At 44.1% G+C, this 15412-nt stretch overlaps 1 protein-coding gene across 5 annotated transcripts in view; it reads left to right on the top strand.

The window, feature by feature from the left end:
* RELCH (RAB11 binding and LisH domain, coiled-coil and HEAT repeat containing) overlaps positions 1-15412 on the top strand; it is a 216282-nt gene that overhangs the window by 157015 nt on the left and 43855 nt on the right. For 3 of the 5 annotated variants that reach the window (XM_066579175.1, XM_066579172.1, XM_066579174.1), the window contains 4 exons: positions 684-766; positions 928-991; positions 2928-3066; positions 7394-7510. In XM_066579175.1, coding sequence (XP_066435272.1) covers positions 684-766; positions 928-991; positions 2928-3066; positions 7394-7510 — 403 coding nt within the window. Of the gene's footprint in view, positions 1-200; positions 284-683; positions 767-927; positions 992-2927; positions 3067-7393; positions 7511-15412 lie in introns of those variants that run through there. The other 2 variants (XR_010786694.1, XM_066579173.1) reach the window with 2 other exon arrangements.

Below are 15412 nucleotides of genomic sequence, written 5' to 3'. Positions count from 1 at the left end.
AGTTTTCAGTGATGTATTTTATGTTTGACGTTGGTCTTCTAGATCGTCTGCTCTCTACCTAGATTATGCTTCAGCATGAAAGTAGTAGCTTCTAATCTTTGCCTTTTTTGTTTCTCCCTCCTTCTCTCGCTTTGTTGCCATTCTGCTTGCCCGCTCCCCTGTCCGCTGCAACATGACTCTCCCTTGCTCCGTCCAATCAGCTCTTGGTGAAGGGGGTGAATGAGACTTTGGTAGCTCAGAGAGTTGTCCCTGCTCTTATCACTCTGTCCAGCGATCCAGAAATGTAAGTGTCTTTTGCTGCTTTAAACCTTTTAAGCATCCTCAGTATAGGAAATGTCCCTCAGTTTACATCATGTCTCATAATTGCTACTTATTAGCAGCAAAAAAACCTTCTTTAAATTGTAACAAAATGTAATCTAGTTTTAGTAGTTTAATACCCAATGAGACTAAAACTGATGGCGCATATCCTAACTGCAACAGGATGCTTAATAGTTTGACTAACCAGTTTATTTGAAGTGTTAGCCCAGCATTAGTTAACTACCTTTCCACTACATCTATAACTACTATAGCAGTGGATTTAAATCAAGAGACCGTTTTCTATCTGCCCATCCACAGTCACAACTAGTCAAGGTCGACTTTCTTTTTACCAAGGAATTTTTTTATTGCATGTTGACTGGTTACAGCTCATTCTCCGAGGCATGCAAGAATCCCTAATTGACAAGAGAGTTGCTCCGGCCCTTGTTACCTTGTCCAGTGACCCAGAATTGTGAGTTTCAATAACTGACTAGTTAATTCTCCTATCTTTAAGATTTTTCTCTCCCTTCAATAACTAGATTTAAAATCAATTTTATGAAAGGTACCTTTTTACTGACCTGTTTTAATGTGTTGCATATAAATGGCAAAATGTACCTTTTTTTTCTATTACAGTTCTGTGAGAATTGCTACCATCCCAGCATTTGGTACCATTATGGAGACTGTTACCCAGAGAGAGGTAAGTTCTTTAAATACATGCTGTTTGACCTTTGCCAGTTAAAAGTTCTGCACTATATGTTGTAGTTATCAGCCATGATGAGAGCCAATTTGCAGAATGTGCATTAGAGAAACACAACAAACAAGACCTCATTTGGGTAATGTTTCTGGAACGTCTTATGGGTTGTGCTTTCCTTGTACTTCTACAATTCGATTGTCAATCATTTTACTGCTAAGGTTATTTTGGGACATCTTGCACCTCCAGTACACAAAACCATTTTCACACTTCTGACATGTTTAGATAAATCCCAGATTACAAAATTAAAAGAAATCCAACTAAACCTACAAACCCATATATTTTCTGAATGTATTCCCCTTTCACAGTGTCAAAATGCCACTCAGCACTTTGACACAAAATTGCATGTATATAAAGTGTACTTTCTCATTTTAAAAAAATGCTTCAAAATTGTTATTAGTGGCTAACAGTGTGGCCCAAGTAGATAAAATTAAATGCTCAGTACCTCCTAAAAAATAAACTGTGTGCAGAGTTTATATATCCCCTTTCAGCCTGTATATACATGCACCTATCGGTACTGGTGTATCTTGTCTCCACCACAAGTATGGGTGGAGACCCAGTGCTGGGCTGTATCCACCCAGTGTACGCCCAGAAGTTAGTGATTAACTTCCTGGGACAGAGGTTTGCCTTGTATGGAAGGTTAAACTGAGTTTCAGTGTTAAGCTAACATTATTAGCTGTTGACACCTCATGGTGTAAGCCTAACACTGAAACTAAGCTTAACCTTCCATACAACCTTCCAAACCTCTGTCCCAGGCAGCCTACCACTACGTCGGGCGACAGCTGTTGTCCATGGTTGTGCGGTGGGGAGAGGAGCGTGGAGCATACTCGCAGTGGTCCCCGCTGCAGGGGGACCAGTACCGGAGATGCCAGTCTGGCAGGAAGCCCAGTGACAGCGCTCCCGGGTGCAGCATGTGCCGTGGGAACGGGAGCCCACATTGGCAGTGCGGCGTGGAGAGAAGCCTGCAGAACATTAGCAGTCCCCGCCGGCAGCAGCCGACCGTGGGGATGAGAGTGGAGATGCCAGTCTGCTGAGGAGAGCAGCGGGGAGCTCGGTCACAGCGGTTCCAGCTTCAGCAGCAGTGAGCTTACATGACAGCGGTTCCGGTTTCAGCAGCAGCCGCAGGCTCCATGGAAGCAGTGTTTTCCCTGCCACAGTACTACCCAATTGAAAGCTACTGGTGTGCAGGGGCGTCCCCTCCTGCTAAGTGCTTTCACACCCCTAGCTTCCGTTGTCGACAATGTACAACAGTACCGCACATATCTTCATAAAATAACCAGAACTGGAAAGGGCAAATATCTGTTTTTAGGCTGGAAATTTAATAACTGCATTTTTAAAAATGCTATTTGTTAGTATCAAATGCTAATAGCTGTCAACCGTTCATCAAGACAACTGCAATCTGCAACTTTACGTAGTTTTATTACAAACAATATTAATTAATTTTAACTGTATTACCTCATACAGCAACATAAGCGTTTTGGGCACAAATGTATTAACTGCAGCTTGCTGTATTGTAGGTTGAGTAAATACAGACTGTAGAAATACAGGTGCAGTGAGAGCTGCAGGTGTATCCAGCTCCCACTTCACCCTCCTGTATCTTAGGCTGTACTGTGGCTAGAACCACTACTCTGGTCTTGTTTTACATTTTTGGCTTTAATACAAGACAGCGCAAGTTATAATTCTTAGCAAGGCTTTATCTCGTACGGCTTAGGCTACTCTCCTTTCTCGAGCATTCTTATCAGCTAAATCTTCAAAGTTGTGGCAATTTTATCAGTCTGATGGTATGATATATTAGTGGAAAATGTGATTTATTTCGAGAAAATGTGATATGTGCATGTTTTGTTTCTTGGATGGATATAGTTTTATAATCCTTGCATTGCAGTTGCTAGAGAGAGTTAAAATGCAGCTGGCATCATTCCTGGAAGACCCCCAATATCAAGATCAGCACTCCCTACAGATTGAAATAATCAGGACATTTGGAAGAGTTGGACCCAATGCAGAACCTCGGTTCAGAGACGAATGTGAGTAACTTTGATTAGTCTTGGCACAATCTGAGGCAGTTGGCATTCCTGAGTGCGCAGGCGGTATGTGCCAGCAGCTCACTGAAATTTCTGTGGTTGGGAAGAGCCAGTTGTATGTTTACATGAGTAACACATAGTGAAAATATAAAAACCCATAAATCTAGGTATAAGCCAAAGCACAAATCTAGAAATGAAGATTACTCTGTCTTCTTTTTTGCGCACTCCATAATACAGGAACGGTATGCATCTGTAGGTTCTTTTTGTTCAGGACTGCATTGCACTGTGTAGGGTAGGTAGCACACTGGGATGAATGGTAAAGTTGAGGTTGTGGTTGGGACTGGCTCAGACTTCAATAACAGATTCTTTATGCCACCGCCCACATCTAGAGTAGGAGTTTTGCGCAGAGTACATGTCCTGCCCTTGTTCCGCTGCTGTTTTAACCCCAAGGATGCTGAAGGGACCACGATTACCTAGAATGTCAACTACATGGATGACTTTTCTTTTTATATAGTATAATTAGCTGTTTTTGCCCATCAAGATTTGTTTATTCCACTATTTTAGTTAATGCCTTTATTACTATATTCTTAAAATATTTGGTGCCTTGATGTGGGAGAAGGCTTCTCTGATAGAAAGCCCGTTACTCGGGACTCTAGGCTCATTGTGGCTGAGGGTAGGTAGCTGTCCCTTCTCAGATTGTGTCCTTTCCCTCTTGGGTGGCATTGCTTTTTTCTTCGTCACTCTAGAGTCTTTCCACTCACTCTTTCTAACATTTTTTATGTCTCTCCTGTGCTTTCTGTCTTCCCCCTAAACCACATTCTGCTCTATCCCCTTTGTTTCTGCATTTTTTTTTCTTCCCAAATTTTTAAAAATCAGTAGCTTTTTTTCCCTTTAACAACCTAAAACGTGTTTTTTGTGGGACTACTTGTATTTTTCAGTGGTACCATTTTAAATACGATACAGTATAATGTATTGAAAAAGCTTTTTGTCTTTTTGGGGGAGGTGAAGGTTTTATTACATTCGTGCTGCAGTAAGAACATCATCTTGGCTTCATTATATGGATCAGTATAATTATGGCGACGCCAAAGTTAGTGTATTGTGTACGATTTTTTTTTTTTTATTTACCTTTTAGGGAAGAAAAACTGTTGCTTTTTGACCTTCATAATTTTTTTTTCTTTGTCTATGGAGTTGAGTGAGAGCTCATTTTTTGCAAGTCTTTTTTAGAAACCATCTTGTATAATACATTATATGTATAGTATTAGGTAATCAAAAGAAAAAGGAGAAGATGGGAGATGAAGGTGAATACCATCATGGGGTGGGGAGGGGGGTTACACAAAATCTTGGGGGGATGGGGAAGATGGACAAATCAATCTTGGAAATCAAGAGAGCTCAATAAGTAGGCTGCCTAATGGTTGAGCCACTGCTCCACTGCTGATTTTTATTCCCAAGTATCAGGTGGGGTAATGGAAAAAAATATTAAACTTTTTTCAATTACTATTTTTGACAGTAGCATGGTCAAAAGATTCCTTCTAGTGGGGAGGAAAATAAACGTATTTTCCTTGCAAATTTCTATTTATTGAATATTGTAACAGGTCAATTTAACATCCAGCCATAGAATCTACATCCCAGCCAATAAAAATGGCATGGGCTGAATTATGATCCATATATATGTATGGAACAGTGGGCCTAGGTTGACATTTATCATCATTTGGAGGCCACACCATAAACGTCTAACAAAGGGAAAGGGGAGAAGAATTGGGTGACATGGAGGGAGAGGTGTTTAGCACAGTAATGGAAATTCACTTGTAATAGCACATTTAGGCCTCATGTCCACGGGGAAAATCAGGCCCGCTACGGATTCTCCATGGAGAATCCGTAGCGGGTCCCTCCTGCCCCGCGGACATGAGGCATAAAAATAAGAATTAAAGGGGTTGTCTCGCGAAAGCAAGTGGGGTTAAGCACTTCTGTATGGCTCATATTTAATGCACGATGTATATTACAAAGTGCATCAATATGGCCATACAGAAGTTATTCACTTACCTTCCCTGCGCTGGCGTCCCCGTCTCCATGGCTCCGTCTAACTTCAGCGTCTAATCGTCCGATTAGACGCGCTTGCGCAGAAGGGTCTTCTGCCTTCGGGTCTGTCCGGCAGCAGTGGCGTTCTGGCTCCGCCCCTTTCTGTGTCATCGCGTAGCTCCGCCCCGTCACGCATGCCGATTCCAGCCAATCAGGAGGCTGGAATCGGCAAACGTAACGGGGCGGAGCCAGAACGCCGCTGCTGCCGGACAGACCCGAAGGCAGAAGACCCTTCTGTGCAAGCGTGTCTAATTGGGCGATTAGACGCTGAAGTTAGACGGAGCCATGGAGACGGGGACGCCAGCATCGGAGGAGGTAAGTGTTTAACTTCTGTATGGCCAATATTTAATGCACGATGTATATTACAAAGTGTATTTATATGGCCATACAGAAGTGCTTAACCCCACTTGCTTTTGCGAGACAACCCCTTTAACTTACCTCTCGCCCGCTCCGGATCTTCCCTTCGCCGCAGCTTCATCTTCTCTCCGTCGCGGCCGGATCCTCTTTCTTCGGCCCGGCGGATGCGCAGGGCACATCGGTTGCGTGCCTCGCACATGTGCCAGCCCGAAGAAAAAAGATCTGACCGCGACGGAGAGAAGATGAAGCCGCGGCGAAGAGAAGATCAGGAGCGGGTGAGTAAATTCCAATTTTTGGTCTCCCGCGGATCCGGACGGCTTCCATAGGCTTCAATAGAAGCCTGCGGGAGCCATCCCCGCGGGAGACCCGCACGAAAATGAAGCATGGTCCAGATTTTTTCATGCTCCATTTTTTTTTAAAAACACTTTTACTGACCATCCACGGGTATTTATCTACCCGCGGGTGGTCAATGCATCCCTATGGGGTGCGGATCCGCAGGCAGGAGAAGAGTTAAAATCCGCTGCAGATTTTAATTCTTCTTTTGCCCGTGGACATGAGGCCTTAGAGAAGTCACAGCAACACCAGTAGCTAGAAGAAAGCGCTAAGGGACTAGGACTGGATAATTTTTTGTCTTTGGTTTCTTGCTGTGAGGGGGTTTCTACCCAATCCATTCTCCGTACTTAAATGTTTTTGTAAGAATAGTGGTTGTGGTGAGAACACTATTGGAGAGAAGTATTTTTTTCAGTTTGGTGCTGATAAATGCATACTGAGGTCTAGTTATCCAAAATTGACCAGGCAGGCAACCGTAGTAGATGACAGACCAGGTATGTGAGAGCAGAGAAATTATTCTATACGAGAACACACCCAAAAATGTAACAAAAACCCGCGTTTAATTGTGTGGTTGGGCCAAGTAAAGGAAGGCCATCTTTCCATAGATCATTGGGGAGATATAGGCCTTGTATGACTGAGTGCCACGTCCCAATAGGATGCTGATATGTTGCAATGCATTATATACACTAAGGCTGGGTTAACACAGGGCGTATTTTCGTCAGAAATCTCGCGGTTTGGCCGCAGCAAAAACCGCGAGATTTCCGCCGGGAGAACCGCCGTGGTTTAAGCCGCGGCGGCTTTGAAGTGGTCCGGTCGCATGTTTTTACGTTGCGGCCGGCTCTCCCATAGAGGAGAGCGCGGCCGTAACATAAACAAAAAACCGAATGTAAACAGACATGCTGCTTCTTTTGAAACTGCAGCTGCGGCGGCCGCTGCCGCGGTTTCAACCAGATTTACCGCAGCGGATTAGCCGTCCCGTTTGGACGAGGTTTTTGAGAAACCTCGTCCACATGGCTGGCTAATCCCGAGATTAGCGGCCGCGGGCGGATCTGCTGCGGCAAAACCACGGCAAATCCGCCCTGTGTGAATCCAGCCTAAATGTTGTTGATCAACAAATTAAAAAATCTGTGAAATACAGTAGACAGTTTAAACATTTCATGCATTGTACTGCTGCAGGACTGTAGCTTCTATTAAAAGGGTATCTGTCACCGTATCAGACTTACATGGTCTTTTACATATGGCCTAATAATGCTGAATTGCAGTGCCCAAAATTATGTGGAAGGTACTTTACAGCCCCTTATCCTGGAGCCCTTAACCGTTTTGGTAGAATTGACTGGTCATATACTTGTAGCCTTGACTGCCACAAAGAAAACAGGAAAAGTTTTGTTGTAAGAGGTTTCGCAGCATTTGGCATGTTTGATCCCTGTTTGCCCAGCATTGTTGGACCATTTGCAGATGCACCAATGGACTTCACAGAATGACAGTTGTCTTCTTATTGGCATTATCTTCTGTTGTAAATGCATATTAAATAAAGTAATAACCTTTCTAACTACCTTTTGTCTTCTAGTTGTTCTTCCTCATCTGCACAAACTCGCTTTGGTCAATAATCAACAGTCTGTGGATTCCAAAAGACTGGACATCGCCACTTATTTGTTTGAAGCTTACAGTGCTCTTTCCTGCTGCTGTATCCTTTTTTGCTGCTCGTTACTTTAGGCCTCAGATATGGGAACATCGGTTTTGCTTCTAAATGTTCTATTTAGTACTTTCCTCGTGGTTTTTTCCTTCATCTGTGAAACTGACCTTGGGGTACGTTCACACGTTGTGGGTTTTGTGCAGATTTTCTGCATGGTTGTCATAAACAGATTTTATGCAAGCAATGAGGTAGAATATACTGCATGGTGGCTTTCATACCATAAAATGTAGATGCTTTTATTTGCCTGTGTTAACGTGACATGTTCAGTTTTTTTACACATGAACATACAGTATCAGACTGGTGTTTTTTCTACTTATTTAAACGGTTTCAGTTTTTATGATTTTTAACGTTAACACTTATGAACTACATATCCCTTTTATCTTCCTCATTCTGCAGTGTTAACACGACAGAGGTTTACGTAATGAATTTTCAGATTCTAGACCTTGATCCCTTATGCTGTGGGTAGAGATACCCTGTTTACCCAAAGATAAGACAGTGTCTTATATTAATTTTTGCTCACAGATTTTACTTTTTTACATGTACAGCTGCCTGAACACTATATTGTCTTTTTTAATTAACTGTAACTAGGGCTCAATTTTGGAGTAGGGCTTATACTTCAAGCATCCTCAAAAATCCTGAAAAATGCTGCTAGGGCTTATTTTCAGGGAAACAGGGTAAATGTCTGATTGCGGGGTATATTCTCAGTGATTGCCTCCCACCGGAATTTTTTTTTTGTGCCAATTAAGTTCTTTAACCTATTAAGGACCAGGCACAGTAAATTTACGGCATCTGGTCCTGGGCTTAAAGCACCTGGCGGCACTTTAAGCCTCCTGGCTCTGCAATCAATCAGAGGCAGGAACAGATTATCAGCTGTTAGTAACAGCTGATAACCCGAGGGGTTTGTAACCCTTCCTGCCTTCTGCTTCCCCGAGTACACAGTGCTCAATGAGCACTGTGTACTGAAAGTGAAAGTAAACTGTAACTTTCACATCGGGGAGGAGGGGGGTGGGGGGCATGTGACCGCCTGGGTTCCCTGCTACAGCAGAGCTGGAGGGTCACACTAGACCCTGGCCATCTCTGCCAGTGACTACTGTCACTGCAGGGGCTGTTTTCCCCTGTAACTGGGGCTCCTATGAATGCCCCAGCTACAGTGGGAAAGTGTCAAATAAGAAAAAAAAATGAAAGTCCCCCAGAGGTCTTAAATGATATCATGGGGGACACAGATAGTAAAAAACATAATTACATACATCAGTAAAACAAAATAACAGAATAAAACAATATATGCATAAGAAAGAAAATAACACAAAGCTGACGCCAGCAAAAACCGTCGCCGTATGCGTCCTGTAAACCAAAATCATAAATATCCCCTCTTTTTAGGTTATTGTAGAAACATTGGACACAGAAAAGTTCTAAGATGCAGTCACTTTATATAATATAGAATTCAAGAGTGTAAGCTCATCTAATCACCTGTGAGTGTTTCCCCGATCTTGTCATATACTTTCATTAAAGTTTTTGTTTTGATTGTAAATCAACCTTGAAGTGCCTACCTCTCTGCAATCCATAACTCAGGGCTTCCCAAACGTGGAAACAGCCTTGCATTGCTGCTGATGGAATCCCCTGTCACAGCCACGGCAGGGGATTGCAGAGTTCTCCCCTTGTTTTCAATAAGGCCTCCCTCACACAGGGCGTTTGCAGAAACGCAGCGTTTTTCAACGCTGCGTTACAGCAGATCCCGCCCCGTTTCAGCAGCGCTGGCATACTTTTTGCCAGCGTTTTGGCTGCGTTTTCAGCTCGGCTGAAAACGCAGCCCAGAATGCTGAAAAGAGAAAAAAGTAATACTCACGTAGCCGCTGCAGTCCGGGTCGCGGCCGCTGATCTCTGCCGCTTATTCGGGCTTCCTCGGCACTCCCAAGTCTATTGCCGGAGGCCAGGTTTGAGAACCCCGGCTCCGGCAATAGAGTGCTGTGATTGGTTGTCAGTGCTTGCTTGATGCCCAATCACAGCCCTTCATTGACTGTCTCAGCCAATCAGAGCTTGCCGACGCTGATTGGCTGAGATAGTCAATGAAGGCCTGTGATTGGTCAGCGAGCATGCAGACAACCAATCACAGCACTCTATTGCCGGAGGCGGGGTTCTCAAACCTGACCGGCAATAGACTTGTTAGTGCAGAGGAAGCCCGGATCAGCGGCAGAGACCAGCGGCTGCGACCCGGACTGCAGCGGCTAGGTGAGTATTTTCTTTTTTTTTCTCTAGCCAGCTGGGACTGATTTTCGGGGTAGGACTTCTATTGCAAGCCCTCACCCCGAAAATCGGCAAGCGGTTAACGCTGCCAAAAACGCGGCCCCAAGTGTTGCCGCGTTTTCAGCAGTGCTAAAACCGCTGCCCATTCATTTCAATGGGCGACGCAGGGCTGAAAACGCCCCAAAATAGAACTTGCATCGCTGTCAAAGCGCAGCGTTGGGAGGCGCTGCGTGTTCAGCCCTGTGTCAGCAGCCCCATTGAAATGAATGGGAGTGTTGTACAGCGTTTAGAGCTGGGCTGAAAAGGCAGCGCTAAACGCTGTATAAAACGCCCTGTGTGAGGGAGGCCTTAAGACTGGGCCCCTTGAAACAATGTGTGATATCGCAGGAAGATAGATCATGCTACGATGTGTTTCCTACATAGTTATGGCGGTGCTATGCAGTCACCCCATTCAAATGAATGTGGTTCAGATTTGTGCAACTCGCAAAGCACAAATCACGCACTATTTTCTCACCAGCGTGAGGGCCGCCAAGTGTGCCTTTACGCTGGCGATGTAAGAGAGGTGAAAACGTGGCGAAATCCTTCAGCCCTGCAGTGGGCCACCTATATATGGGATCACTAATAGTACTGGGGCCAATATAGGGAACGCTGTTACTACTGGGGCCACCTATATAGGGGGCGCTGTTACTACTGGGGCTACGTATATAGGGGATCACTATTACTACTGGGGCCACCTATATAGGGGATCACTATTCCTACTGGGGCCAATATAGGAATCATTGGTACTACTAGGGCCACCTATATAGTGGACGCTGTTACTACTGGGGCCACCTATATAGGGGTCACTATTACTACTGGGGCCAATATAGGGAACGTTGGTACTACTGGGGCCAATATAGGGAACGTTGGTACTACTGGGGCCAATATAGGGAACGTTGGTACTACTGGGGCCAATATAGGGAACGTTGGTACTACTGGGGCCAATATAGGGAACGTTGGTACTACTGGGGCCAATATAGGGAACGTTGGTACTACTGGGGCCAATATAGGGAACGTTGGTACTACTGGGGCCAATATAGGGAACGTTGGTACTACTGGGGCCAATATAGGGAACGTTGGTACTACTGGGGCCAATATAGGGAACGTTGGTACTACTGGGGCCAATATAGGGAACGTTGGTACTACTGGGGCCAATATAGGGAACGTTGGTACTACTGGGGCCAATATAGGGAACGTTGGTACTACTGGGGCCAATATAGGGAACGTTGGTACTACTGGGGCCAATATAGGGAACGTTGGTACTACTGGGGCCAATATAGGGAACGTTGGTACTACTGGGGCCAATATAGGAAACGTTGGTACTACTGGGGCCAATATAGGGTACGTTGGTACTACTGGGGCTAATATAGGGTACGTTGGTACTACTGGGGCCAATATAGGGAATGTTGGTACTACTGGGGCCAATATAGGGAACGTTACCACCACTGGGGCCAATATAGGGAACGTTACCACCACTGGGGCCAATATAAGGAACGTTGTTACTACTGGGGCCAATTTATAGGGGGACGCTGTTCCTTCTGGGGCCACCCATATAGGGGATGCGGTTCCTTCTGGGGCCACCCATATAGGGGATGCGGTTCCTTCTGGGGCCACCCATATAGGGGACGCGGTTCCTACTGGGGCCACCCATATAGGGGACGCGGTTCCTACTGGGGCCACCCATATAGGGGACGCGGTTCCTACACGGGGGCCACCCATATAGGGGACGCGGTTCCTACACGGGGGCCGCCCATATAGGGGACGCGGTTCCTACACGGGGGCCGCCCATATTGGGGACGTGGTTCCTACACGGGGGCCGCCCATATAGGGGACGCGGTTCCTACACGGGGGCCGCCCATATAGGGGACGCGGTTCCTACACGGGGGCCGCCCATATAGGGGACGCGGTTCCTACACGGGGGCCGCCCATATAGGGGACGCGGTTCCTACACGGGGGCCGCCCATATAGGGGACGCGGTTCCTACACGGGGGCCGCCCATATAGGGGACGCGGTTCCTACACGGGGGCCGCCCATATAGGGGACGCGGTTAGTACACGGGGGCCGCCCATATAGGGGACGCGGTTAGTACACGGGGGCCGCCCATATAGGGGACGCGGTTAGTACACGGGGGCCGCCCATATAGGGGACGCGGTTAGTACACGGGGGCCGCCCATATAGGGGACGCGGTTAGTACACGGGGGCCGCCCATATAGGGGACGCGGTTAGTACACGGGGGCCGCCCATATAGGGGACGCGGTTAGTACACGGGGCGGATTTGCTTCGGAATTTATAGTAGCTGTAGCAGCAAAGTGGATAAGATTTTAAAAATCTCATCCACACCCTGTGGAAAAAATCTGCACAAAACCCGTGCAGATATTAAAATGGTGGTGCGGAATTGAATTCATAGCATGTTAATTTTAAATATAATGTACAATACATTTTTAACATGCAGTGCTCCAGCGTTACTCCCCACCCCCACCCTTTTTTTTTTTTTTTTTTTTTTAATGGCCCTGTCCTTTTTATAACGGAGGTTAAAAAAAAATCACATGTTTTGATAAGATACACACCCCTAACCATCCACTGACCACACCCTCTGTCCTTTTTCAGCCATAGAGTCCTTTTTGGAGTCCTACAGTGTTAGGCATTTAGCTTCTCTAAACACTACAAGTTGTGGACGACTTCTTGGCTGTGAGGGAGGGGTGTCTTCACCGGCTCCCCTGCACTAACACCGCTCACATCTGCTAGTAGTGTGAACACCATCTCTGCCTCCCTGGATGTTTTGTGTAACTATCCTTTTATGTGTGCTCTCTAGACAGATTGGCCAGCAGGCATATGAGGATGGTTTACCATCTATCATTGCGGTTTACATTGGCCTGCTGGGTATAGTGTTGTGTTTTTATCAGGGTGAGTCCTTTTTATCCTTTTGAAATATAAGTTTCTTCATTTACTGACCCAAAACGCTGTCTCTGTTTTTAGATTTACTATTTATCTGCATCAAGGTGATATCCCAAAACATCCAAATTTGGAGAATTTATGGATCTTAATTTGCAAGGGATCACTGATTTACCATGCTGTAGTAAATGGCGAGTGAGGAAACCTTTATATGCAGACAGAGGCTTTGGGCGCACAAAAAGTAGGGCCATCTCTGGAGAATTGGGAAGGGATACGATAATACAACATTTTAGGGTCCATTAACTCATTAATGATCAGGCTGTTTTGTACCTTAAGGACCAGACGCTTTTTAGGGATTTTACCCATGTGGTGGTTTTACTGCCCTATTTTGTTTCCTTTAGCTACCAAAATTATTTTTGCTGCGTTTTTTTTTCCGTGACATATAGGACTATTTTTTAAAAGTCTCTTTCACAGACTTTTTTCTTTTTTTTAGTTTAGTTGGGGGTAAAATGCTAAAAAAATTTTTTTACTTTTATAGTTTTTTTAAATTTAGTATATGTATGCTAAAATAAAGTACGGGAAGGGATCAGTCTATTTGTTTTGGACGTTTTGTTATATAATACGTATGGTTTTGGTTTACAGGGCGCATACGGCGGTGGTTTTGGTTGGCGTCTGCTTTGTGGTGGTTTCTGTCTTATGTATATATTGTATTCTGTAATTTGTATTTACTTAGATAGTAAACATAATCTATATATATAAAGATGAAAGCCCTCCTTGACTGACTCACTCACTGACTGACTCTCCAACTTCCTGATGTCGTAGAAACATGAATTTTGGCACAAGCATAGATTACACAGGTCTGCAAAAAAACTTTTTAAACAATTGTTTTGATTTTGTTAAATCATCTTTATGTAGTTTTTTGCACAGATTTCAAAAATGACATGGGTTTTTTTCTATCACGTAAGGCTTGCCTACAAAATAAAGTTGACGTATTTGGAAAAAATACAAAGAACGGAAATTTTTTTTTGTTTTTATTTAACATCAAGTAAAAGCAAAAAAAAGCAATACCTAGCTAAAATAAGCATAATAGTGATACACGTGTTGCAAAGTTATTATAAGTCTTTGTAAAAACGTTTTCTTTTTGCGTCAAAGCTTCTTTTGGTACTTTTTCGGCTGTGGTCTTGCGAATTTTCCCTTTTTAACATCCAACAGTAGTCTGCCATCATGTTGACATTCCATCGACCTTGGTATCTGCGCTCCATTTCTTTTAGATCTTGATGGAAACGTTCTCCTTGTTCCTCACTTACAGCCCCAAGATTTTCTGGAAAGTAGTCCAGATGTGAGTGAAGGAAATGGACTTCGACACTCATGTTGCAGCCCAAGATTTTGTAGTTTTGTAACAATTCAGCAACCAAAGTTTTGTAGTTTGGGTCTTTTTTATTTCCAAGAAAGCCTGTTACAACAAGTTTAAATGAATTCCATGCATTTTTTTCTTCCATTTCCATTTTAGTGACAAAGATTTCATCTTTTAAAAGTTTTCTTATGTCAGGCCCAACAAAGACTCCCTCTTTCAGCTTAGCATCTGATAGACCAGGAAACTGTTCACAAAGATACTTGAAACACTCTCCTCCTTTGTGTAATGCTTTCACGAACTGTTTCATTAGTCCCAATTTGATATGAAGTGGTGGAAGTAAGATCTTTTTAGGATCCACTAAACTTTGTCTTTCAACATTTTTAACTCCAGGAATAAGAGCTTTTCTGATTGGCCAGGTCTGCTTGACATAGGGTTGTTTCCTGTCACGGCTATCCCATTTACAGAGGAAACATGGAAACTTTGTGTAACCACTTTGTTGACCTAGTACCATGGAAATAACTTTCAAATCCCCACAAATGGTCCATTTATGGTCAGAGTAGCTGAGCTTATTAAGAACAAACCCAAGATTTTCGTAGCATTCTTTCAAATGGACTGAGTGTCCAACAGGCACAGAAGCATATTGGTTACCATTGTGAAGAAGTACGGCTTTCAAACTCCTTTTTGACGAATCTATGAAAAGTCTCCATTCCTCTGGGTCATATGTTAAGTTGAACATTTTCATGATTCCAGGTACATTGTTGCAGAAAACTAGTTCACCCTCTTGTGTAAAAAAGGGACAAATTCCTTTTCTCTAAGTCGGTACCATGAAAATGAAACACCGGAGGCTAACATATGTCTTTCTTTAAGTCTAGACCCTAACACTTCCGCTGAATCCTTTGGTAGGCCCAGATCTCGGACTAAATCGTTCAAGTCTGATTGAGAGAAAAGTTCAGGGTCATTGGTACCTGGATCATAGCTGTCATCATTATTGCTGCTACTATGTGACATTTGGTCTAAAGCGTCTAAAATATTGTCCAGGGTATCCGGAGGTGAAGGAATAGGCAAGTCGGGTCCATGAGGAACAGGGCGAATAGCCGAACGTATGTTGGTTGGGTATGAAATGTCCTTTCTGTTTTTTAAATTGAAACCTTGCACTGAACAAGAACAAAAATAACAGTCATCACTGTGATTTTTAGGCTCTCTCCAAACCATGGGTACTCCAAAACGAAATGATTTCTTCTTACCTTGAAACCATTGTCTCAGTTCTTCAACACACACAGAACACACTATATGGGGAGCCCAAGATTTATCTTGGTCCCCTAATTTCATACTAAAGTATGCAAAATACACCTTCTGAACAAAATTAG

Source organism: Eleutherodactylus coqui, chromosome 9, assembly GCF_035609145.1.
Source record: "Eleutherodactylus coqui strain aEleCoq1 chromosome 9, aEleCoq1.hap1, whole genome shotgun sequence".
In the NCBI taxonomy this organism is placed as follows: domain Eukaryota; kingdom Metazoa; phylum Chordata; class Amphibia; order Anura; family Eleutherodactylidae; genus Eleutherodactylus; species Eleutherodactylus coqui.
Note: the sequence above shows the minus strand (reverse complement) of the source record. Positions and strands in the feature narration are given on the sequence as shown.